At 40.9% G+C, this 26667-nt stretch overlaps 1 protein-coding gene across 2 annotated transcripts in view; it reads left to right on the top strand.

Moving 5' to 3' along the window:
• The window catches only part of LOC140462849 (serine/threonine-protein kinase 3/4), a 147022-nt gene extending 138956 nt beyond the window's left edge, over window positions 1–8066 (top strand). The window contains exons 11-12 of one of the 2 annotated variants that reach the window (XR_011954548.1): window positions 116–1607; window positions 5051–8066. Coding sequence is in view for 1 of the 2 variants with exons in the window: in XM_072556223.1 (XP_072412324.1) it covers window positions 116–274 (159 nt within the window). In the remaining variant the exon portion in view is untranslated. Of the gene's footprint in view, window positions 1–115 lie in introns of both variants that reach the window. The other variant, XM_072556223.1, reaches the window with a different exon arrangement.
• The last annotated feature ends 18601 nt before the right edge of the window (window positions 8067–26667 follow it).

Raw genomic sequence — 26667 nt, 5'->3', positions numbered from 1 at the left:
CAATAATCTTACGCATCAATTAGATCCCCCTTATTTATATTAATTTGTGTTTCTATTTAGTGGCACTAGAGATAAAATAAAACTAAATGTCTTTTTTCTTAAATTGAATTTGCAGTTGAAGAGCTGGAGTGTTGAAGAGCTACAGAGAAGACTCAGCTCACTGGATCCCACTATGGAACAGGAGATTGAAGAGATTCGCCAGCGCTACCAGGCCAAGAGACAACCAATCCTGGATGCCATTGATGCCAAGAAGCGACGGCAGCAGAACTTCTGAGAGAGTTCCCATCACCAGGATGATGTGCTGAGCTCACCTTCATAAGCACTCAAGACTCTGAAAGGAAAATCTATTTACAGAGCACAGAACATGCATTCTCTTTGTCAAACACATTTTCTCTCTCTCTCTCTCTCTCTCCCCCCCTCTCTCTCTCATTCTCACTCACTCTCTCTCACACACACACACAACCACATTTGTTTTCTCTCTGTCTGCCTGTCTCTCTGTCTCTCTCTCCCTGCCTTATGCCCCTTGCTCTCTCTCTGCCTGCCCGTCCCTGTCTCTGTTTCTCTGCCTGCCTGCTTCTCTCTCGGTCTCTCTGCCTGCCCCCCTCTCTTTGTGTGTGTGTCTCTCTCTCTGCCTGCCTCTCTCTGTGTCTCTGATACACATGTGTTCTTTCACATGTTTTCTCTGTTTCTCTGACACTCTCACACAGGCACTCTTCACATGCACACCCTTACTCTTCAAACATGTTACCCACTCACTCACTCTTCTCTCTCTCTCAGACACACTCATTTTTCTCTCCCCCACACATTGCAGAGAAGCACTCTCACATACGCACGCATTCATACCATCAAACTCACCACCACCACCACCACCCCCCCCGCCCTCCAATAGACATGTGCAACCAGACTTTTATCGCTCAAACAAGAACTCGAAGTTCTTATGCTGTGGATTGTTATGGCAGCTTTCCCCTTTAACTTCCAGGAGTATAGGTAAAATCTGCCTCCAGGATGAACAATGTTTTTAGTTTATTTTTTAAAAAAAAACTATTTTTCTAGAATTACCTTCATCCCAAAATCATCATCTCTCTGGGAGACTTTCAGCTTTATATTTAAAACAGAAACAAAGGAGTCCTCCGATTACTGGCTTCAAAATTATCAATAAAATCGCTGTATTTCAGAGCTTCAGCATCAACTCTCCATCCCTGACCTCTTTCATCACCGAAAGAAAACCTGGCTTTGCTCAATAGAAAGGACTGATAAATCTAGGCCATGGAATGGAATAGAGTTAGAAATCTGTGAAGGAGAGGGAAGCCAATTGAGCACAAAGTGTCTCCTTCAGTCTCTCTACTCGTTGGTTTCTGGGTCTGTCTGCAGTAGTCTCTAACAGCATTGCATAAAAACAGCCATTTCCAGAGGCGACCCATACTAACACTGGCTTAATTTGGTTCTCCAACTTTTGACCGTCATCAGTGAAGATGGACAAGTCTTCCCCCAAGTAACCAACGTTTGGAAAGATGGAACTTGCATTTATGTAGCGCCTTTAACAGTCTCAGGATCTCCCAAAGTTTTGCAGCCAATGAAGTACTTCTAAGTGTAGTCGCTGTTACAATGTAAGGAACATGACAACAATTGATGCACAGCAAGTAACAATGAAATAGTGTCCAGATTGTCTCTAATTAACCATGTTAGATGTGGAATGAATATTGACTAGGATACCTCCCCTATTCCTCTTCAAAATACGCCATGCAAACTTTTACATTGAACAGTGCATGTGGAGTCAGGGGGGACTGTTTAATGTCTCACCTGAATGACAGCTGTGACAGTACAGCACTTCCTCAGCAATATGTCAGTCTAAAGTTTGTGTTCACATCGAGAGTGAGTCTGGAAACCACCAACATCCAACTTAAAGATGGGAGTGCTACTAACTGAGTTACAACTAGCATTATTTTTCCCAGCATCGGAGGACTGGCATTATCCATTGCTGACTATTATATGCATCTTGAAAGATGGCCACATGTTGTCACCCTTGCTAATGGTGTTACCAAGCAGAAGTGTCGCACTTCATAAAGTAGCATTGCTGGCTACACCTGCTCTGAGCCATCAGTATTGATCGCTAGTTGTCAATAGTAACCCATTCAATAGTTTTAGAGTCATAGAGATGTACAACATGGAGAGAGATCCTTCAGTCCAACCCATCTGCGCTAATCAGACATCCCAATCTGACCTAGTCCCCCTTAGCCCATATCCCCCTCAATGCTTCCCATTCCCATACCCATCCAGTTTGCTTTAATTGTACCAGCCTCTACCACCACCTCTGGCAGCTCATTCCATACACGCACCACCCTCTGCGTGAGAAAAGTTGCCCCTAAAGTCCCTTTTTAAATCTTTCCCCTCTCACCTTAAACTTATGACCTCTAGTTTTGGACTCCCCTACCCTGGGGTAAAAAAAACCAACCTTGCCTATTCACTCTACCCGTGCCCCTCATGATTTTATATACCTCTATAAGGTCACCCCTCAGCCTCTTCCTATAACTCAAATCTCCCAATCCTAGCAACATCCTTGAAAATCTTTTCTGAGCCCTTCCAAGTTTAGCAATGTCCTTACTGTTAGCAGGGAGACCAGAATTGAATGCAGTATTCTATTGAATAAGTACGTCATTGCCAGTCATTGGTTCTTCGAATCTGTAATGGCCCAAAAATTATCTTATAAATGCAGAGTGGTGAATATTCGCAGATGATGATGATAATGATTGAGGATTAAGGTTAATGTTTGGTTGGAATCCCCTATTAAAATGTAGAACTGGACAGGCCCAGGGGAATAGAGTTGCTCTGTCATTGGAGAGAGGTGACTGGGTGTGAATTTAACCTGAAAGTCGCCGTTCCTCTGCCAGAGAGCTGCTCGCCCCCGTGCACTAGCGTTTCTGCATCACCAACTAGCTATTCAGAAATGCCTATCTTTCTCCATTGCTAAGTGCTTTGTCCAAATGTGGCGGTTATCAGATTTTCAGCATCTGATTTCATTTTTTTTTAACCACAATCATTTACTTAAATTGGCCATTAATCTAGCTAGTGGAATAGAGCTTTTCCAGGCGCACAGTTTGATTGTAGAACCACGCAGATAACATCTGTTTTACATTTTTTTTAAATGTCTCCAAATTAAACATTAGTATTTTTTAGGTAAATGTGATTTACTTGATCACATGGATGTTTGTCAAGCGCAATTAATGTTTCAATCTGACCAAATCTTTATTAATTAGGACTTAATTGTCTCAGGGAAAGCTGCAGGATTCCAAGTTTTCATAACATTCGCAAAGTATAATTGAGATAGGTGTGTCTAAGTTGCTGCCAGTGTTGCTTGTGTGCATGTTTGCTGCTGTTACGCAGCTCTCTGCTTCAAAGTCACAACTGTAGAACCAATGGAAAGGCTGCTTTCCTCTATCGAATGACACCCTTTGGTTAGAAAAGCTACTGCTCCTGATTGTGGCTTCTGCTGTCCAAAGTGACTCAGTGGCTCTGTATCACCTCTTCACCTGATGTGAGCCATAGATCAGAAAGGCCCTGAACTTCAAACCCAATCCACTACATTTGCTGATCTCAGCTGAGTGATACAAGCCCATTTAGTTAATGGCAGGGCTACATTGCTTGCGTTCTAGTTTGAATCTCTTGTTTCCTATCCAGTGACCACTGTTGCAGAGTGCACCATGTACATCGTGATAATACTATACTTTGGCCTCCATGGCCCAATAATCTGGCTGCCCATTAATAATGGAATTAATCCACATTGTATAATGAGCAACATCAAACTGCAGAAGCTTACATGAGCAATTAAATGGAAAATAATTACAAATATGCTCCAAAAGAATACTATCCTGGTTAATTGGGATTCACTGTAGAATGTGTCCATGATTGTTTTATAGTGTAATAGTTCCCACTGTGAAGAACTTAGGGCATTATCCAATTAATTATGTGCTGTAATAGCGCTATTTACAAAATGTTCGATAAATGCTTATTACTAAGCAATGGTATCTACAAATATAATCAAAGAGCAGTGTTTAATGGTTGGTTAGCTGGCCTTTTTTCTCTAGCAATCTAATCCAAATCTATGCATTGCTTGTAATATTCCACTAATCTGTGCATTATGAAATGAGAGTCTCTCATCATTATAACAACTGGGATCAGCCACAACATACTCTCCATAAACCAAAGGCATCTTTGGCTTCTCAAGGTGCTATACAAATGCAGGTTGGTATTGAAAGGCATGTTGAGGCTTGCAGATTTCAATTCCTTCGAGCCTCTCCAGTGTTCAGATGTATCATGGTTCACCTGTATCTGCCCACTTTGGTTTCATGACTCTGGCAGATTTTTGTTTGATAATAGTATTCAATCTCAATTTTGAGCATTTCAACTGATGCCTAACCAAATCAGCTTTTTAGGGGAAAGTTTCTGGTTTCCACAGCCCCTTGCATGGAGAAGTGCTTCTTGACATCACTGCTGAGCGACCTGACTCTTATTTCAAGTTCTTGTCCCCTTTGGACTCTCCTCCCCTCACCACCTCACATTTTAAACTCTCATCGACTGCCACCCTGCCCCCCAAATGAAATCATTTCTCTCTGACTTCCCTGTTGGATCCTTTGGTCACCTTAACATACCACAACTAGATCATTTTAATTTATTGCTGCCTTCCAACTTCATTTGAAGGATGTCAGAAGAAGAGAAAGTATAACTATTAGTCTAACAACCTGAAATAAAGAACCTTGAAACTCCATACTGAAGACATTGTGTACACAAAGCTGTTTAGCTGGACTTGAAAGTCATATTCCCAAGTCCAACTGTGGTGGCCAGTAAAGGTCATAACAATGCCACAGAGAGGCCTCCCTACTGCTAACCATAGTTGTATAAGATGATGGCGTGAAGGATTCAAATCATAACTCATTCTATTTATTTAATATCGTTCCCTTAAGTTTTGGAAATCCGTTTTCAAAGTATGACTAAAGATGCACTGAGCATTTCAATTATTCAATTTTTTGAAACTCCGTCTCATATTTGATTCCAGAATCGATCGGTGATGTGAGAAAATTGAATTTGATGCATTTTTAAGTGAGTAGTTCCTCATTAAGTCAGATCTACACGAGATGATCTCTGCAATATATCAAAAGAACAAGAAGCAATATCTTTTTTTTCAAAGATGTACTGGACTCTGATAAATCTCTCTGGTTTATTGAGCTGGATTAAATGAATGCAAATCTGATTTCACACTTTTCAAAGCTTTTAGTTTCTGAGTCAGTGCAGTGTGGTTTTGGGTGAATGGAGTTGGAAGCAGACTTTCCTCCCAGACTCATCATAGAAATGGCATTTTCCTTTTTCAATTTGTCACCTGGCTTGATATGTGGGTAACAGCAAGGTGCTGGATTACTGGGTTTTTGCCATTTAGTTAATAGAGCCATGGAGGCAATATGTAACAGATGTTTGGTCCTCTGTCCCATTTTCTCTGTTTCATCCATGTAGCCCTGCAAATTATTTTCCTCCCCTAAACCTTTGCACAAATAAATTCTTTCTGGAATTTCTATAAGTATTGCGCCCCCAAAATGCTAACTCTTTGACCTCAGTCCAGCTATCTATGTTGGAACTTTTCTTTGTTTACCTTGTCCAAACGAAGTAGACGCCCCTCAATCACCTTTGTTTGAAGGGGAACAATCTCCAACCTAACCTTGTTGCTAAATCCACTCATCCCTGGAACCATTTCTGCTAAATCCCCTCCGCACTCTCTATATTGAGGGTCACTAACACAGACAAGAGGTAGCTTTATGCTGAACATGGGTTTGAGACCTGAAGGTGGCTTGCTGTTGATCATTCCAAATTAACGAGTTTTGAGAAGATTTGTAGCTCAGGTTGAGGTTCTGGATGTAGGTTTGCTCACTGGACTGGAAGGTTCATTTTCGGACTTTTCATAAGCCTTCTAGATAACATCTTCAGTGAGACTCTGGACGAGCTTTTGTCCGGAGGCTTACTGAAGATGTTACCTAGTATGGTGATGGGACGTCTGAATTTAAACTTTCCAGCTCAACGAGCAAACCTGCATCCACAATTCCAAGTTGCTCAATGTGTTAAATTTGTTATAATTTGAATTAGATAATGCAACCAGCACAACAGAAGTAGGAATTTAGTGCTTTAAAGGTTTTTCCGAGATAGTTTGAATTATGCAACTTAAACCAAGCAGAAGAAAGTTTATGCCTACTATTTCAAGCAAGGTTTTGTTGCTGTCTCCAGGGTAGGCATAAGCTTGCAGGCTGAAAAATTATCCCCCTCTCATCATCTGTTTTAAACATTCATCTCTGTTTTCTTAATGGTGGGTGGATCTCCTTAAAATGTCTGCTTTTTGCCTTCAAACTGCATTCAGTGTCCAGTAGCCTCTGCTCCCTCCATGTACCTTTTATTGTGCTGAGCTTGTATTTCTGATCTCATTCGTTTCCTTAATCCTATAGGGTTAACAAAACTGGAACATCTTAATTCTTTCCACGTCCTGCGTGTTTTTCTTAAAAAAAAATCCTAAGCTGCCAGTAAGTGTTAGAAAGAACTCCTGCTTTGTCTAAGATCTGGGTGCATCTTGGCTGGAGTGGGATTAAATTGTCCGGTCCCAACAAGCAAAATACGGTAGATGCTGGAATTCTGAATGAAGAGCAGAAATGCTTAAACTACTCAGGTCAGGCAACATTCCTGGGAAGAGCAATGGAGTTAATGCTTCAGATTGATGACCTGGCTGTCAGAAGTCTGTTATCCAGATTTGAAACTACATTGCTGTCCTTTTGCCATTACTGGGCTGGACCTCTGCAAACCCTCTACCTGACAGTGCAATGGGAGCAGTTCCATAAAGCACCCCTTCACTGTGCCTCGAGGCAAGTTAGGGATGGGGCAATAAGTTGTTCATCTCAGCTCTAGAATGGCAAAGCATATAATGGCAGCTAATTTTAAGCAGGTCTTTGCTGGGCTGAGTTGGAGCTGTCAAGAAATGAGCTTTTGTTGAGTCTAAGGATTGCACCTTCTAAGGGGAAAGCAGATTACATGTGTCAGTGTGTCCTAACAACTTGCATTTATATAAGCACCTTACCTTAGACATCCTGAGGAGGTTCGCTTCAATAAATGTTGGCCAGGTGGTGTCGCCCACATCCTACAAATGAATTTTATTTTTAAAAAGTAAAAGCATTACCAAACTGAATTGACACTGGACCTTGTCAGGAGATCAGATGAGAGATGGCCAAAGGCTTGATTAACAGAAGTAGGTTGAGAGGAATGTCTTAAAAGGATTTCTGTGTGGGAATTCCAGGGTTTCATAACAGAAAACATGAGCAGATGAGCTGTGAAGCTTGCATTCCCACATTGTTGGTGCGTGGGTGGGGTGCTTAAAATAACCAAGGGAACGATGCTTTGAATATACAGTCTGCCCGTGCCAAAAGGCACAAGTGTTTTGGTTTCATTTTAATCTATTGAGTCCTTTTAAAAATGTCAGTAGTGACTCATTTTTCTTGTGCATTGTCTGCAACTTGAAGATATAATGTTGTCTGTCTCAAAGTGTGTTGAGTTAGAAATTTAAATTCAAACTCTGCTATTTTGATGGAGTTAGGATTGGGAAGAGAGAGGAAGAAAAACAGAATTCAGCTCAAATTTGGACTATTTGAAAATCCATTTATCCAAATCAATGAGATGTCATTCTGTTTTCAATTAAATCTGTGATGCAAATCCTGTGTTATTGTATCTTTTTTATAAAAGCACTGAGGTGGAAAACAATATTTTGAATTTCCAATTTAAAAATTCAAACTGGTATTCTAAAAGATATATTTTCACAGCAGGTTCTGATGAGTTCTGGAACTGAGATTAAAGCTGTCAGTTTTTTTTTTCCATGTGCATATATGTTACAATGGTCAATTTAGATGTGTATGTTTGTGGAATGAAACAAAATTTGTAAATTTTGATTTTTTTTTAAAATTCTGGATTAATGTTATGGCCACTTGTTCTGTAAACTTTGTCTTGCTATATTTGAATAATGTCAGTTAAATAAAAAGGAAAAGATGTAATGTGTTTCCTGATATTATAAGTTTGCACCAAATGTAAAAATTTGTGTTCTGATTTGTGGGATACATAACTAAAATCCTTAAAAAGACTAAGGTAGCAAGCACATGGAATGTGCCAACCTGGTATTAGTTGTTGATTCATTTAAAATTAGTAAATCCTGAAACACTCCAAACAGACCTGAGAGAGCAAATTGCAGCAGTTCACAAAGTCCACACACACCACCAACTCTTCAAGGATCTTGCCAGTGAAGGCCAGATCCTGAAAATGAATAACCAGAAAAGTTTGTGCCGTGTTCCGGTAACTTGGCAGCTGTGACATTGCAAGGGTTATAGTTCACATTCTTACACTACAAAGGTAGAATATTGGCCACAGGTATGGTTGCTGTCAATTAGGCCCTGCTGAGAAGTGACCACATATAGAAGTTTAGAAAAGATAGAGTTTAGCTAATGGTAAGAAATAGGAACAGGATTAGGCAATTCAGCCCCTCCAGCCTGTTCCACCGTCCAAAAGGGTCATGGCTGATCAGGCAGTCCTACATCCATTTTCAAGAATCTGTCTATCTCAGGCTCAACTACACAAGGCTCTTCCCACACAGCTCTGTGGTAAGGGGTTCCATAAGAGAGACAATCCTCTGAGAGAAGAAATTCCTCCTCATCTCAGTCTTAAATCAGTGCCCCTTTATTCTGAGACTCCGCCCTCTGGTCCTAGGCTCTCTTGTGAGGGGAAACATCCTCTCGGCATTTACTCTGTGAAGTCCCTTCAGAATCCTTTCTGTTTGAATGAGATCACCTCGTTCTTCTGAATTCCAATGAGTAGAGTCCCAATCCGATTAACCTTTGCTCATAAGGCAATCCTTCCACACTGAAGATCATCCTAGTGAACCTTTTTTTTTGAGTTTCTGAACTGCCTGTAATGAAATGGTACCTTTCTTTAAAAAAGGGGACCAAACGTGCTCTCAGTACTCCAGCTGTGGTCTCATCAACACAGTGTACAGTTGCAGTAAGACTTCCCTACTCTTATACCCCATTGAAATAAGGGTCAACATTCCATCAACCTTCCTGATTACCTGCTGCCCCTATGTACTAACTTTGTGTTTCGTGCACAAGTTCCTCTGCGTTGCAGCTTTTCTCCATTTAAATAGTACTCTTGCAGCCTGGTACAAAACCTCTGCAGGTGTATTATGATCAGATTCCAGTGATGCTCCCTGATTTGTTAAGGTTCCAAACTCTGTGTCTCCTCTCAGGCAAAGAGGGGTGGGTATTCACCAATTTTTTTTTATTAATACCCTGCGCCCCCACCTTCTTGGTTGCACAAGATTCATTTGAAAAGGTTTCCTTACCTTTTGGATGCCTTTCTCCCAGATCCAGGTGAACTTATGCTCTAAAATGAGCCAATTTATCCAGTTTCTCTTTTAATTAAGAGAATTAGTTTTGCATTTCGGCAGTAATTAATAATGCAATACCTGCACACATCAAAAATTTCTAATGCAAGTAGAAAGTGAATTCTATGGATCAGTCTTCCAAATATTCATGCAGATCTCATAATGGAATGGTAAGACCAAATGGAAACTGGGTGACTAGTTTGTGGAACACCTCCACTCTGTCTATAAGAATAACCCTGACCTTCCAGCCGCTTGCTATTTTAATAAGCTACCTTGCTCCCATGCTAATATTTCTCTGCTTGTTCTGCTGCAATGTTTCAATGCATCTCAACACTTAAAAGCTGTAAGGGCAAGTCAGGGAAAGATAGACCAGTCAGCCTTTCGTCAGTGGTGGGTAAGTTGGAGGGGATTCAGAGGACAGGAATTGTATGCATTTGAAAAGGCAAGGAATGATTAGGGACAGTCAGTATGGCTTTGTGTGTGGGGAATTGTCTCAATAATTTGAGTATTTTGAAAAGGTGACAAAGAAGACTAATGAAAGCAGAGTGGTAGATGTTGTCTATATGTATTTTGGCAAAGTGTTTGACAAGGTTCGACATAGTAGACTGAAAGGTAAGGTTAAATCACATAGGATCCGGGGGACCTAGCCAATTGGATGCAAAATTAGAACGTAGAGCATATAAATTGCCTTGACAGTAGAAGACAGAGAGGGTGGTGCTTAGAGGGTTGCCTTTCACATTGGAGGCCTGTGATCAGTTGTGTGCCACAAAGATCGGGTGGTGGGTCTGCTGCTTTTTATCATTTACATAAATGATTTGAATGTGAATATGAGGTATGGTTAATAAATTTGCAGATGACACTAAAATTGGTCATGTAGTGGACAGCAAAAATGATTATTTAAGTAGAGTGGGACCTTGATCAGGTGGGCCAATGGGTCAAAGAGTAGCAGATGGAGTTTAATTTAGATAATTGTTAGGTGCTGCATTTTTGAAAGGCAAATAGGGCCGGACTCATACAATTAACGGTAGGGCCTGGGGAATATTACCAAACAAAAAGACCTCGGGGTACAGGTTTATAGTTCCTTGAACATGGAGTTGCAGGTAGATAGGGCAGTGAAGTTGGCGTTTGACATGTTTGCCTTTATTGGTCAATGCATTGATTATAGGAGTTGGGATGTCATCTTGCTGCTGTACAGGAATTTAGTGAGACCACTTTTCAATTCTAGTCTCCCTACTATAGGAAGGATGTTGTAAAACTTGAGAGGGTTCAAAAAAGATTTACAGGGATGTTGCCAGGGTTGGAGGGTTTGAGCTATAGGGGGAGGTTGAATAGGCTGGAGCTATTTTCCCTGGAGTTTTGAGGGGCTGTCATTGTAGGGATTATGTATTTATGAAGGGCATGGATAGGGTGAATGGCGCAGGGTAAGGGAATCCAAAACTAGGGAGCATAGGTTTAAGGGGAAAGAGGAAAGATTTTAAAATGACCTGAGGTGTAACTTTTTTTTAAAGATTAGATTACTTACAGTGTGGAAGCAGGCTGTTCGGTCCAACAAGTCCACACTGACCCGTTGAAGCACGACCCACCCAGACCCATTCCCCTTCACCTAACACTACGGGCAATTTAGCATGGCCAATTCACCTAACTTGCATATTTTTGGACTGTGGGAGGAAACCCACCCAGACACTGGGAGAATGTGCAAACTCCACACAGTCAGTTGCCTGAGGCAGGAATTGAACCAGTGTCTCTGATGCTGTGAGCCAGCAGTGCTAACCACTATACCACCCACAGGGTGGTGCATATATGGAACAAGATGTGGATGGAAGCTGGTATACTTACAACATTTAAAAGATGGCTGGATGGGTACATGAATAGGAAGGGTTTAGAAGGATATGGGCCAAGTGTTAGCAAATGGGACTGGATTAATTTAGAATATCTGGTCGTTATGTACGAGTTACTGAATTTATACCGGCTGCTATATTGCCTCTATCACAGACTTCTATTAAAAACACATTTTGAAATTATGAATGCAGTATTTTGCCAAACAACACAACACCTTTTGATATCCTTTAGGGAAAACTGCAGGTCTTGTGTTGGAGTGTGTATCCCACCCTCTGAGCATGAAGCTCCAGATTGTGTGTTCCATCCCAGCAGTCAGTGGCCAAGGAAGGTATGTTCATAATGCAGTCAACCAAGTTGAGTGCAAAACATTCTGACACGTGCCAAAAGCAGAGATTAAAAGGGGGCAAGATTCCTGGTTAACCACGTAATGGGAATTGTGTTAATTCCTCTACCATTGTAGTCATAGCTCCTGTTTGCAACGTGCAGATAAAATAATGCACATTTCCACAGCAACTCAAACCAGAGTGAACTGTAATGTCCCACCAGCAAGAGGACAATGGATATGGTAATGATGCAGATTCAATCCAACATTGATGGTAATGGAGAGTCCAGCCAAAGATGGGTCCTGATATTTTCTCTATACCCAATATCCAGCAGTGATATCTTGCAGTTGAGGAATAAAGGTGTCAAGGTAGAGGTTCCAATTGGTGAACCAGACAAAATGCAGCAACGTTGTGTATATGTTGCAAGGTCTCTTGTTCCTCAAGGTGAAGGTCAAAGTGGGGGAAGTTTGTGGAGGAGTGGTCATGCCACTGGACTACTAATCCAGAGCACCAGGCTAATGTTCTGGAAGCATGGGTTTGATCAGCAGGTGGTCAAGTGTGAATTCACTTTTAAACAATCTCCAATTAAAACGAGTCTAATAGCAACTGTGTGCTACTGCCAATTGTTGGAAAAACCCATCCAGTTCATGAACATCCTTTGGGGAAGGAAATCTGTTATCCTTACCCTGCCTCATCTACATGAGACCCTGACTCATAGAAAGATGATTGACTCTTAGCTGCCCTCTGGCTAATTAGGAATGAACATTAACTGATAGCCTAGCCAGTGATGCCCAATTTTGTGAACTATTTAAATAAGGGCTAACTGCAAATGCACAGGGCATGGGTGAGACCACAGCTGATGCACTGTTTGTCTCCTTATTTAAAGAAAAATAGATATTTGTTAGGAATTGTCTATCCAATTCCTGCATTAAAGGGCTTGCCTTATGAGGAACGGTTTGAGTAGGTTGGACCTAGACTCATTAGTGTTTAAAAGAATGAGAGATGATCTTATGAAAATGTAAGTTTTAAAGGGGGCTTGACAAAATAATAGCTGAGAACCACTTCCTCTCGTGACTGGACCAGAGCTAGAATCCCAAGAGTGCAGGTGCAGGCTATTTGACCTATCAAATCCACACCAACTCTCTGAAGAGCATCCCACCCAGATTCACCCCTCCCTACCCTATAGCCTTGTATTTCCCATGGCTAATCCACCTAGCCTCACATCCCTGAACACCACAGGGCAATTTGGCATAGTCAATTCACCTAACCTGCACATCTTTGGACTGTGGGAGAAAACTGGAGCACCTGGAGGAAACGCACGCAGACACAGGGAGAAGGTGCAGACTCCACACAGACAGTCACCTGAGGGTGGAATCAAACATGGGTCTCAGGCACTGTGAGGCAGCAGTGCTAATCACTGAGCCACCGTGCCCCTCAGGGAGAGCCACAGTGTTACTTAAGACACAGATGAGGAGGAATTTCTTCACTACGCACTATTAATGTTTAGGTGCTCTTTACTGAAGAGAGCAGTGAATTCTTGATTATATTCAAGGTTGGGGTAGATTTTTGATCAATAAGTGAATCAAATGGGGCAGGGGTGTGCTGGCAGATGGGATTAAGGCCAATCAAATCAGCCACAATCTTATTGACTAGTGAGTCGGCTCAAAGGGTTGAATGGCCTACTCTTATTTATTATGTTCTAAGCACCATCTAATCCACCATCTCTGATTTTAAATAACTGCAAGTTACTTTAGAGTATTTGGTATTGTGTAGTTAGTAAAATTAAAGAAGCTTACATACGGAATCTTTAACATATGGGACAATGCTGATCTTTGGTCTAAAGAATCAACTTAATTCTAAGAGTTGCCTCCATCACCTTAAATGGCAGAAACTCAAAACACGGTGATTCATTCAGTCTACAGGATGTACAGATTTGCAACTGAAGGGCACTTGAATTGTAATTTTTTAAAATCATGCAAACAATTGTGGAAAGTCAATTTGCATTGAGCATAGTTTGCACGTAAAATTCAACGTACCAATAGAACCCAGTGGAAACCTCTAGCCAATGTTGAGACATAAGCTGATATTATCAGGAAATATATTTACTATCCTGTCCACTGAATCCATTATCCACAGTGTAAATTGTCTCTTGGCTCAAATATTTTTCTTAAAAGGTTTTTTAAAAAAAAAATCATCAATAACCACGCTAATGCTATCTTGGCCAAACAAATAATTCCACATCAGTGTGATTTAAGGCCCCAAAAGGCATGTTTAACATTGTATACTGAGTGAGGCAAGGCTCAGTGGTTCACTTCGTAAAGGGTAGAAGATCAACAATGTTCAGAGATTGACATCTTTGAATTTTAAGGGTGTATTTGATATTTCTTAGTTAGCACTATCCATTAATGATCTGGATGAAGGAACTGAGGGCGTTGTTGCCAAGTTCATGGATAACACGAAGATCAGTCGAAGGGAAAGATAGTGGTGGGGAGGCTGCAGAAAGACTTGGATAGGCCAGGAGAGTGGGCAAAGAAGTGACAGATGGAATACAATATGGGAAAGTGTGAAGTTATGCCCTTTGGTAGATAGCATAGATTACTTTCCAAATGGGAAAAGTCTAAGGGACTTCAGTATCCTCATTCACATTGTCTTTAGGTGTTATGTGTCTTGAAAACATTAACTTAAGTCCCCAGGGCCTGATGGGATCTATCCCAAGATATGGAGGGAGGCAAAGGAGAAGATTGCTGGGGCCTTGATGGAGATCTTTATATATTCTTCAGGCACAGGTGAGATGCCTGGAGAATAGCTAATGCTGTTGTTCAAAAGGGCAACAGGGATAATCCAGGAAATTATAGACTGTTGAACCCACAGGGAAATCTTTGAAAATATTCTTAGGGACAAGATTTTCTTGCGTTTGGAGAAAAACAAACTTAATAGGGGTAGTCAGCTTTGTGCAAGGGAGGTCTAGTCTCACAAATTTAATTGAACGTTTTGAAGAGGTGGGTAAGGTCATTGCTGAGGGTAGGGCAGTGAATATTGTCTACGTGGACCTGCGAAAGTATTTGACAAGGTCTTTCATGCTAGGCTGGTCCAGAAGATTAAACACATGGGATCCACAGTGAGTTGGCAAATTGGCTTGGTCATAGAAGGGTAGTGTTATAGAAGGGTGTTTTTCTGACTGGAGGTCTGTGACCAGGGCTATTCTGCAATATATACATGATTTGGATGAAAATATTACTCATCTGATTAGTAAGTTTTCAGATGACACAAAAATTAGTAGAGTTCTCGAAACCGATGAAGGATATCAAAGGATACAGTAGGGTGCAGATCAATTGGAAATTTGGGCAGAGAAATAACCGATGGAGATTAGTCTGGACAGATGTGAGGTGATGCATTTTGGGAGGTCAAATGCAAGAGGAAGGTATACTGTAAATGGCAGGACCCTTAGGAGCATTGAGATACAGAGGGATCTTGGGGTGCAAGTCCATAGCTCCCTGAAAGGGGCAACTGGCATGGTAGGAAGATCGTATGAAGAAAGGCTGAGGCACTTGGGACTATTCTCATTGGAGAAAAAAGGTTTAGGGGAGATTTGATAGAGGTGTACAAGATGATTAGGGGTTTAGATAGGGTTGACAGTGAGAACCTTTTTCCGCGTATGGAGTCAGCTGTTACTAGGGGACACAGCTTTAAATTAAGGGGTGGTAGGTATAGGACAGATGTTAGGGGTAGATTTTTTTACTCAGCGGGTTGAGAGTTCATGGAATGCCCTGCCAGTATCAGTGGTGGATTCTCCCTCTTTATGGGCATTTAAGCGGGCATTGGACAAGCATATGGAGGTTATTGGGCTAGTGTAGGTTAGGTAGGCTTCGGTCGGCGCAACATCGAGGGCCGAAGGGCCTGTACTGCGCTGTATTTTTCTATGTTCTATGTTCTATAAGATGGTAAAGAAGGCATATGGCATGCTTGCCTTCATTGGTCAAATCATTGAGTATAAAAGTTTGCAAGTAATGTTGCAGCTGTATAAAACTTTAGTTTGGCCACACCTGGAATATAGTGTGCAGTTCAGGTTGCCACTTCATGGGAGGAATGTGCAGGGTTTGGAGAGAGTACAACAGAGGTTTACCTGAATGTTGCCTGGATTAGAGAGTGTTCACTGTAAGAAGAAGTAAGACAAACTTGGATGGTTTTCGCTAGAGCATCGAAGGCTGAGGGTCAACCTGATAGATGTGTAAAATTATGAGAGGCATAGGTAGGGCGGCTACTCAGAGTCTTTTTCCCAGGCTGGAAATTCAAATACTGGGGTCATAGGTTTAAGGTGAGATGGGGAATGTGTAAAGTAGACATGCAAGGAAGACTTTTTTCACAGAGGGTGGTAGGTGCTGAACTTACTGCCAGGGGAGAGTGTAGAAGCACATATGGTAACAAAGCTTAAGAGACATTTAGGCAGACACATGAACAGGTCAGGAATAGAGGGACATGAACTATGAACAGGCAGATATGATTAACTTAGAATGACATAATGGTTGGCACAGACGTGATGGACCAATGGTCCTATTCGTGCGCCGGACTGTTCTGTGTTCAATATTCTAAGGTTAACATGCAGGTTCAGTTGACAGTTAGGAAGGCAAATGCAATGTTAGCATTCATTTCAGAAGGGTTAGAACACAAGAGCAGGGAAACTCTGCTGCGGCAGTGTAAGGTTCTAGTCAGACCTCATTTGGAATATTGTGAGCAGTATCGGGCCCCATGTTTAAGGAAGGATGTGCTGGCCTCGGAGGGGTTCCAGAGAAGGTTGACAAGGATGAACCCAGGGATGAAGAGCTTGTCACATGCAGTGGTTGAGGACTCTGGGTCTGTACTTGATGGAGTTTAGAAGGATGAGGGGGATCCAATTGAAACTCACAGAATACTGAGAGGCCTGGAGACATCGAGAAGATGCTTCTATTAGTAGGACAGACTAGGACCCGAGGGCACAGCCTCAGAGTGAAGGGACAACCCTTTAGAACTGAGGTGAGGAGGAATCTCTTCAGCCAGGGGTGGTGAATCTGTGGAGCTCATTACCACAGAAGGTTTTGGAGGCAAGATCATTGTATTTAAGATGGAGGAAGATTAGTAAGGGGATCAAAGGCTATGGGGAGAACGCAGGAAAATGGGATTGAGAAACATAGCCATGTCTGAATGGCAGAGCAGACTGGATGGACTGAAAGGTTAATTCTGCTCTAACATCTTATGGTCTTCTTGGTTAAGGCGCACCTGCAAGGCATACAGAAGCTCAGACTGAAGGAAAATATATTTTTTTTTATAACTATTCTAACTAAATAGCGATTAATTTTAGTTAATAGCCTGGAGTGAAGTGTGCAAGGTGAGGTTCAAGGATCTGGGTAATTGAACGGGGATGCATAGGGTTCAGTTGTAATGTGACTTGTTAGTATAAGCAGTTACAATTAAACACTTGGGAGTTGAGTGAAAGCTAGAAACAGGAAAGGGCAAGTCTGGGCTTTCAGCAACAGCGTAAAGCAGGTTATTAGCAAATCAACAACTTGTTTCATTATCAGCTCCGACTTTCATTTCCATTGAAGCGAACTGTAGTCGATTCTTGTATCTCTTACACTCCTCCATTTTTTCTATAATCGAGACACCATGCAATTCCCTTCTGAATTCACGTCCTTTGCATCTCCACGCTCTCCTTTCATGACTGACTTTAAACCAATAGCAACAAATTGTATGTATGGTTTGCAATTATATAGCGTCGCCACATCTTCCATCCTTCACAACGTCAATCATAGCTCTGCTGTCTGCATCCTAATTTGTGCCATGTCCTGTTCATTCATCATCCCTGTGCTTGCTGACGTACATTGGCTCCTGATAAAGCAGCATCTCAAATTTCAAGCACTTATCCTTGTTTACAATTCCTCTGTGGCCTCACCTCTCCCCATTGCTGTCATCTCTTCCAGCTCTGCACCAATCAGATCTCTGTGCATTCTCCAGTTCTGGCTTCTAACCCATTTCTGATTTCCATCAATCCACCGTTAGAAGAGCCTTGAGTTGCTGAGGCAATAACCTCTCGAATTGCTGTCTTGAACCTCACTGTTTGTCCACCTTCACACCCACTTCTCATATCCCGCCTCTTTGACTAAGTCTTCAGCCATCTGTCTTAATATCTCCTGATATGGCTTATGGCCAGTTTTTGTTAGAAAACATTCTTTTGACACACTGTGGAACATTTTGATACATCAAAAGGCATTATGCAAATGCACGTTGTTGTATGGATTTGACAGCATCTGTCGTCCACCCATAATGTCTGAGAGAATGAGGAAACCCACAGTGTGACGGTAATGTGGCTTTAAAAAGTGTACTTTGTCCTGGTTATTTTTATGAAGAGAGGTAAAGAAAGAAGTGCTGAATGATCTACTCAGAGCCAATAAACAGCTTGTGGGGCCTTGTTTTTTTTAAAAAGTTGGAACAATAGAAGCAGCCTGAATGGGTGGGGTAAAACTCCCATGGAACCAGGATTTTTAGTTTCAGTTTTTCAGTAGCAGTTGCTGGGTTTGGGAGCTGCAGTATGTCACTTCCTGCTACTTTCTGTCTCTATCAGAGTTCTATCTTGATGTTTTTCCTCTAGACTGGAGAATTGCCTATGAGACAATCTCTTTTACTGAACTTGCCTTTGCCAAGGGTGTGTTTATGGGATGTTACGATATTGGAACAGTTACTGTTTAATCGTTAAATAATCTATGATTCTATTAAGATTTCCAATGGAGTTATTATTCCAATTTGTTCTTTCATGTGTTGTATTTTAGTTGCAGTGTGCAAATGAAGGTGTGTTTTGCTTCAAGCCTGGTAATTTGACCAATTGAATTATATTTTGCATGCAAAGTCTGGCATTTGCCATTAAAATAAGAAAACATTAGGGTCTTGGCTGTCTTTGCAATATATATTTGAGGTGGTTTGGTTTGGTACATAACAACAGCACAGTGCACAGAGTCTGAAATTCACAGAGTCTGAAATCTACAGAGTCTGAAAGAACAATGAAACCCAAGCCTCCAGTGTTAATTTATATTTAGCATCTTCCTGCCTCCCAGCTACTGCCAACACTGCTGCTCCACTGATTGCAGAATATTGGAATAGTCAGATCCTGAAGTACTACTGGCTATATCTGGAATGTCTTTGACTTTTACTATTCGCACTCAATGTAAATACATCATCCTTATGACACTTGCAGCCAATGTGTCACACCAGCACTTGTTTCAAGCGACTAATGAGGTGACTGAAAGCTCCACATAGGGAGATAAAGGAATGTAATATGAAAGATTTTACCATAGGTAAGGAATGACAAACAATTAGGGAGCCGTTTTAATAATATTTAAAAGGTATCTGGATGGGTACATGAATAGGAAGGACTTTGAGGGATATGGGCCAAATATTGGCAAATTGATTGTTTTGATTTGTTGTCACGTGTACCTAAGTATAGTGAAAAGCTTTGTTTGCGGCCAGTTCAGGCAAATCATAATGAGCAAGGACATACAGCTCATAGGGTGAAAAAAATACTTGGACAGAGTAAGGCACACAGGTTACACCACACAGGACGTATGCTAGACAAGATCAACATTAACAAGATCAGCATTATTTGAAGTTAGAGACAGGGAAGAAGCTGTTTCTGAATCTGCTGGTGCATGTGTTCAAGCTTCTGTACCTTCTGCCTGATGAAAGAGATTGTGGGAGAGCATTACTGGGGTGGGATGGGTCTTTGACGATGTTGGCAGCCTTTCTGCATCAATGAGAGGTGTAAATGGTTGGGTGGTTGGCATCTGTGATGGTCTGGGCTGTGCACACACCTTCTGTAGTTTCTTATGGTCCTGGGCAGAGCAGCTGGTTAGGGTGGATGAATTGGGTGGAAGGGTCTGTTTCTGTGCTGTATAACTCTCTAACTCTAATTCCTAATTCTCAATGGCTATTCATTCCCTTGGATGTTATCATCATTGGAAAAGTGATACAGCCAAGATTTATTAAAGGAATTAAGGATAATGTTTGATTAAACAAAGAGGATCACAATATCACCTAAAAGAATAGTCTGAGGAATGGGAAGGTTTAAAAATGAAGGCTGACCAGACCATTCCTAAATGCAGCAAAACTTGGACAACATTCACATTTGGGCTGACAAGTGACAAATGACATTTGCACCACTGAAGTGGCAGGCGCTGACATCTCCAACAAGAGATAATCTAACCATTGTCTCTTGATATTCAATGGCATCACCATTGTTCAATCCATTGCTATCAACATTCTAGACAATGCCACTGATCAGAAACTGAACTAGACTAGCCATGTAGATACCTGGCTATAACATCAGGTAAGAGGCTGGGAATCTTGCAGTGAGCAACTCACCTCCAGACTCCAGAAAAGCTTGTCCAGAATCTACAAGGCAGAAGTCAGGAATGTGATGGAATACTCTCCACTTGAATGGATGAGTGCAGCTCCAACAACACTCAAGAAGCTTGACACCAGGCAGGACAAAGTAATCTGCTTGGAGAAAGTGAGGACTGCAGATGTTGGAGATCAGAGCTTAAAAATGTGTTGCTGGAAAAGCGCAGCAGGTCAGGCAGCGTCCAAGGAGAAGGAGAATCGACGTTTCGGGCATAAGCCCTTCTTCAGGACTGCTTGACTGACACCACAAACCACAGATATCCCTACTGTTGGGTTTTGGTGAAGAGTGAACATGCATCATCTACAAGATGAACTGCAGAACTTCACTAAGCCTCCTTAGATGGCACCTTCCAAACCCAGGGCCACCTTCATCTAGAAAGGCAAGGGCAGCAGATACACAGGAGCACTACCTCCTGCAAATTCCCCTCCAAGCCACTCTCCATCCTGACTTAGAAATATATCACCATTCCTTCAGAGTCGCTCGGTCCAAATCCTGGAATTCCCTCCCTCAGGACATTGTGGGTCTACCTACAGCAGGTGGACTGCAGTGAGTCAAGAAGCAATTCACCCCCACCTTGTCAAGGGGCAACTAGGGATGAGCAATAATGCTAGCCCAGCCATGACACCTTGTATGAGTGAAAACAAACCATAATTAAAAATAAAGAAGTATGAAGAATGTGAAAGTAAGCAAGTAAGATATATCTGAGGGGATACTATCTTACAGGAAATGCTACTAGATGAGAAATCCATAAAATAGAAATTGAATTAATTTACAATTCTGCAATTGAGAACTAGATTCAGTATTAGTGACCATGAAACTATCATCAACTGCCATTTAAACACATCATGGTCACTAAGTCACTTTAGGAATGGAGATCTGTTGGCCTACATATGACTCCAGACCTATAGCAATGTGGTTAATTCTTAGCTGCCCTCTAACATGGCTTCATAACTCCACATGTTCAAGAGCAATGGACGCAGGCGACATCTAAAAAATGCCAAAATGTCAGACCTTTTGCAAGTAAACAAAAAGGCAGACCGAAGGAAACATTATTGTAGCTCCTTTCAAGGCAGAGGGAAGTGGAGTTATAATGAGGAATAGGAAAATATCAGAGTCATTCAAACAGAAAGTACCTTTCATCATAGTGCAAGACGCAAAGAAGGTACTGAAAATTATGGGGATCCTGGGATCTAATGAGAGTGAAGAACTGAAAGTGATTATTATTTAATAAGGGGAAAACACTGGAAAGACTGATGGTCTAGCATGACCAAATCTAATATGACTCTGTATTTTGAGGAAGGGCCATATTGGACTTGACATATGATCTCTGTGTTTCTTGCTCACAGATGCTGCCAGACCTGCTGAGATTCTCCAGCAACCTTTGCTCTTGTTTCCAATATCCAGAATCCACAGTATTTTGTTTTGAAGCTTTGCCTTTTTGTCATTTCCAAGCTTTCGGACCTTTCTGTGAGGCATCAATCTCCAAAGTAGTTGTTGCCCGAAGGTTGTGAAATTGTAAGTTTGATGTTTCCAAATAGCGATGGTTTCAGTGTTTTGAAGAGATAACTCATGTCATTTTTGTGTCATTGGAAAGGCAGGTCTTTTCTTTCAAAATATTTCCCTTAGTCATGAAGACTTTTGAGTGAATTTGGGAACATATAATAACAAGACGTACCTAGACATCTTCAAAGACCATCCTTGCTTTGAGGATTGCCATGGTTTTTATGCTGTCTATTTTCCCTGGATTGCATGTATCCCAGTCTTAGAATAAATAGGATTGAAATATTTGATATGTGACATCTTGGTGTGACATGTCTGACTGATCATTGAACACTAATCCTGCATTGTGCATCACTTGCATCATTCATGCTGTTTCTGGCTAAGTTCTTGTTGTCCTCCCTTCTACTGCAATGTCATTGGTGATACAGATACCTCTTGGTGCAGTGGGTATAATGCTGTCCATTTGAGCTTGAAAGAAATCCTGGCTAACATGTAGCCTGAAGGGATGTTGTTGAAAACATTATTCTCCAAATGAGGTATGGATAGCAGTGAACTCTTGGGATTCCTTTACAAGATGTACAGATCAATAACTATGTTTTATACCAAACCTTGAGAAGAACTTCACATCTAAAAATCTGTTCTAAAGTGATTATTTTGTAAGGGCACTGTTTCAAAGCTGTGTTTCGGCATCATCGATCAAGACTCTAGAAGTCATTCTTCTTTCTGATGCTTATTATTGAGCTACACCAGTCCGTGTGGTCCTGTAATCTTTTAATGATTTCATCTCACTCCATGACAAAATTAAGATGAAGAACCATCTTAGACTCAAAATGCTGGCTCCCTTTCTCTCTCCAAAAGGCAAACCAATTGTTTTTGTTTCACAAGTTCTGTCCATAATAGAATCAAGCACTGAGTAGGCAACATTAGCTTTAGCCATTGGAATTGTGTAATTTTCAAATCTATTAATTGAGCAAATGATTTATAGTAGAGACTGACCCTAAACCACTGGAGATGATTTGGCCATTTCTTTGCTGACTGAAGAAGTTTACACACATTGGGCCTGTTTCAAATCTACAAAATAGATGGCATCACACTCTGGTTCATTTCTCATGGTAATGCCTTGACCAGTCAATTTCAATCTGTCTGGTCTAAAACATGAAAAAAGTCTTAAAACAAAACTTGACAGTTAGCTGTCATTTGTTATCTAATTGATGCATTCTCAATGGCAATGCTTGTGCTAATCAGAGTCTAATTTCCAATTAATCAGCAGTCTCTACTCATACAGTATTAATGTTGGTGTTATCTTTTATTGGTATTCTTGCAAATTGTCCTGATTAATGCAAAGCAAAACTCTTTGAAATATATATCTTTTCAGCAACACTCAAGCTCTGTTCTACCAAACAGCTACTTGGTCATAAGATATTCCACTCTCTTTGCAATAAATAGCAACATTCCATTTGCCTTCCAAATCACGTTTGACATGGAATAAACTATGCGATTCACGTATCAGGACACCCAAATCCTCCTGTACCACTGAGTCATGTAATTGCTTTCCACTTAAAGAGTGTACTGCTTTAATACTCACCCTGCCAAATTCACATTTTCCTATACCCATCTGGAAGGGTTTAGAGGGATATGGGCCAAATGCTGGCTGATGGGACTAGATCAGTTTAGAATATCTGGTCGGAATGGATGAGTTGGAGCAAAAGGTTTATTTCCATGTTGTATAACTCTATGACAGATTGGTGCAACTTGAGGGCTGAAGGGCCTGTACTGCGCTGTCATGTTCTATGTTCTATGGCTCTATGATCTTAAAATTATCTATTTATGCCTACTTTTTGTTTCATGTTAGATAGTGCATCCTCATTTCATGATATTTTACCGTTCACTTTGAGTTCTTATTTTGTGCAGTAATATTTGATGTGACACATGTCAAATGCCTTCTGGAAATTAAATATAAGTTCTCCTTTATATACATTACTTGTTATGTCCTTAAAAGAAAACCTACAGTAAGTTACTCAAACATGATTTCCCTTTCACAAAACCATAGAGAGTTTCCCTGGTTTCTTTGAGATTTTATGAGTGACCCCAATATCCTCATTAATAATAGATTCTAATGTTTGGCCGATGACAAATGCAAAGTTAGCTGGCTTGTAATTTCCTGCTTTCTGTCTCCCTCTTTCTTGAATACAGGAACCACATTCACTGCTTTTCAATCTGATTGGACTTTTCCAGAATCAATATGAGTTTTGGAAAATCAAGACCAATGCATCAACTATTTCAGCAGTCACTTCTTCTAAGACTTGGGTAAAGTGGATCAGGACCCTTTCCCTGCTGACTGTAATTGCTTTAACTTCCTCCCTCTCTTTCCCCTCCCAATTCATGAATTATTTCAGGGATGCAAAATACATCCTTTAAAGTGAGGACAGATTCAAAATAACTGTTTAATTCATCTGCCATTTTCTTATTTTTCATGATTAATTCCCCAGATAAACTCTCTAAAGGGCCAGTGTTCACTTTATCTTTTAGCAGAAACACTTACTGCTTTTATATCCTCAGCCAGCTTTCTCTCGTTTCTCCCTCCTTAATATTTTTGTCATCCTTTGCTGTTCTTTATGTTCTGTCCAATTCTCTGTCTTTTCATTAATCTTTGCAAAATTGTTTGTTTCTTCTCAATTTGTTTAAGTTTTTTTGTTCACCATGGATGGTGTACCCTTCCCCTGGAACCTTTCTTGCTCACTGTAGTGTACCTTTTCTGAGTACTCTGAAATATCTCTTCAAATGTCTGCCACTTCATCTCTGCTGACCTATCTCTTAACAAAATTTCCCAGTACACTTTCAACAGCTCTGTCTTCAATGGGCCTATAATTGGCCTTCGTTTAAGTTTAAAAGACTAGTCTTAGACCCACTCTGCTGTCCCTCAAACTGAATGAGACATTCCAAGATCAGAAGCAAGAATATATTAGCAGGTGTAAGGATTCTGATATCCTTGAAGACTAGTCACTGAAGGTTAGCAAGCAGAGCAATTAGCAAGGCAAATATTATGTTATTGCAAGTGTTTTGGTCTCATCATACCTGAAATACTGCATATAGTTTTGGTCTCCTGATTTAAGGAAGGATATATTTAATTACCTTAAAAATTTCACGAAATTGATTTCTGAAATGAAAGAGCTGTCCCTCAAGGTAAGATTGAGGAGAACCTGCTCTTGAGCTCTGGAGAAGAATGAAGAATCATCCCATAAAATGTTATAGAGTCATAGAGGCCCTACAGCACAGAATAAGGTCCTTTGGCCCATTGAATAAGTACCTAACTATTCTAACCCCTTTTTTAAGTACTAGGCTCATAGCCTTATATTCCTTGGCATCTCAAGGGCACATCAAAATACTTTTTTAATATTATAAGGGTTTCTGCCTCCACCATCCTTACAGACAGGTAATTTACAGATACCCACCAACCACTGCCTAAGATGTTCCTCTTTAGTTTCAATTCATTTTATTACTCCACATATCCAAGTACAGGCAAAAAAGGTTTAGCTGCTAGCCACTAAAAGACAACCCTTTTTCATCAAATTAGATCACAATCCTTGGTACTGCAGACCAGGAAAGCATTGAACTTGAGAGACTATTGAGGGAAAAATGCAAAACTCAAAAGAAATAACTTGAATTTATGTGGCATCTTTCACAACATCAAGGATGCTTCGAAAGTGCTCTCCTATTAAATGTTTCTGGAGCAGAGGAAATGCAACAGAAGGTTTGCGGACAGCAAGCTCCTATAAAAACCAATGTCTTGTCAAGAGGGTTTGTTGGTTGATGGATGAATATCAGCCAAAGGAGATTGAGAGGATAGACACTGTTTCCCGTAGTTGAAAAGATGAGACCGAAAGAGTAGCGTCTCAGGGTTTGGTATCAACTACTTTGGATTGAAAATGTTACTGATTCTTTGGAATTCTCTACCTCGGGCAATGGGAACTGTTGAGTAAATTCAAGACCAGGATTGATAGTTTTTGGACACTAAGGGAATCGAGGGACATGTTGATTCTTCAGATCAACACTGGTTTAGTTAAGAGTTCTGAATTTGTTTTTCTAACCAAGAAGGCGATGTTCAGGATAAGTGAGAGATTTATTCTTTTCATTTCTCACCACGTAGTGTCAGCCATGACTCAGATTGTACCATTCTTTCCCCTGAGACAGAAGGTCATAGCTTCAAGTCCCACTCTAGCAACTTGAATGTTTCCAAATTGTCAAATTGGATTAAGAGCAAGTTATCAACCTTGGCTTTGTAACTGCTGAGTCAAAAGGTTGCGGGTTCAATCCACACTCCAGGGATTAGAGTAAATTATCCAGGCTATAGACACAGTGCAGTGCTGAGAAAATGGATTGATCTGAGAGTATATACAAGAGGAAGGTCTGAAGAAGCTCTACACAGTCTACCCCCTCCGCCCAGCCCAGAATAATGCACGGGGCAATCTCCCTGCCACACCGATGAGTTAAACTTGGATGCACTAACCTTTAAAAGGTTTGTGTGTGTATCATAGGTTTCCATTTGTGGGGAATTCTGTTTTTAATCCATGAACCTGTCAAAAATATTGTAAGTCCAAATTGTAAAATAGCTGTGATATAAAGGAGTGTTAACAACTTGCATTTATATACCACCTTCAATGTAATCAAACAGCCCAAAGGTCACACAGAAGCATAAAAGAAACAAAATTTGACCTCATTTGCCATGTTAAGAAGTATTAGAAGGAGCTTGCTTAATGATGTTCTGATCAGCTGTGACAGTCTGCCATAGATACAGTGATTGTTTATTTTGTTTTCAGCAGTGCATTTGTGCATAATGGAGCAATAGCTATTTTAGCTCCTACAACAAAAGAACTAGATGTGAGGTGATTAAAAAAGTAAAGTTGTTATATTTCCTCACTCTCATTCGAAACAGGGATGATTGGTGGTTGTTTACCCGAGGATCAGTTTTGCCGCAGATGACAGGAGAGGTTAAGAAGGTGTAACCTTTAACGTAACAGTAACCAGTGTGGGAATTGAACCCATGCTGTTAGCATTACTCTACATTGCAAACCAGCCACCTGTCAATATTCATCTTTTCCCCTCATCTGCAGGGTGCTGACTCTTAACGTTGTGTC

This window comes from Chiloscyllium punctatum, chromosome 37 (assembly GCF_047496795.1).
Source record: "Chiloscyllium punctatum isolate Juve2018m chromosome 37, sChiPun1.3, whole genome shotgun sequence".
Lineage (NCBI taxonomy): Eukaryota > Metazoa > Chordata > Chondrichthyes > Orectolobiformes > Hemiscylliidae > Chiloscyllium > Chiloscyllium punctatum.
The sequence above is the reverse complement of the archived record's forward strand: the minus strand, read 5'-3'. Positions and strand labels throughout refer to the sequence as shown.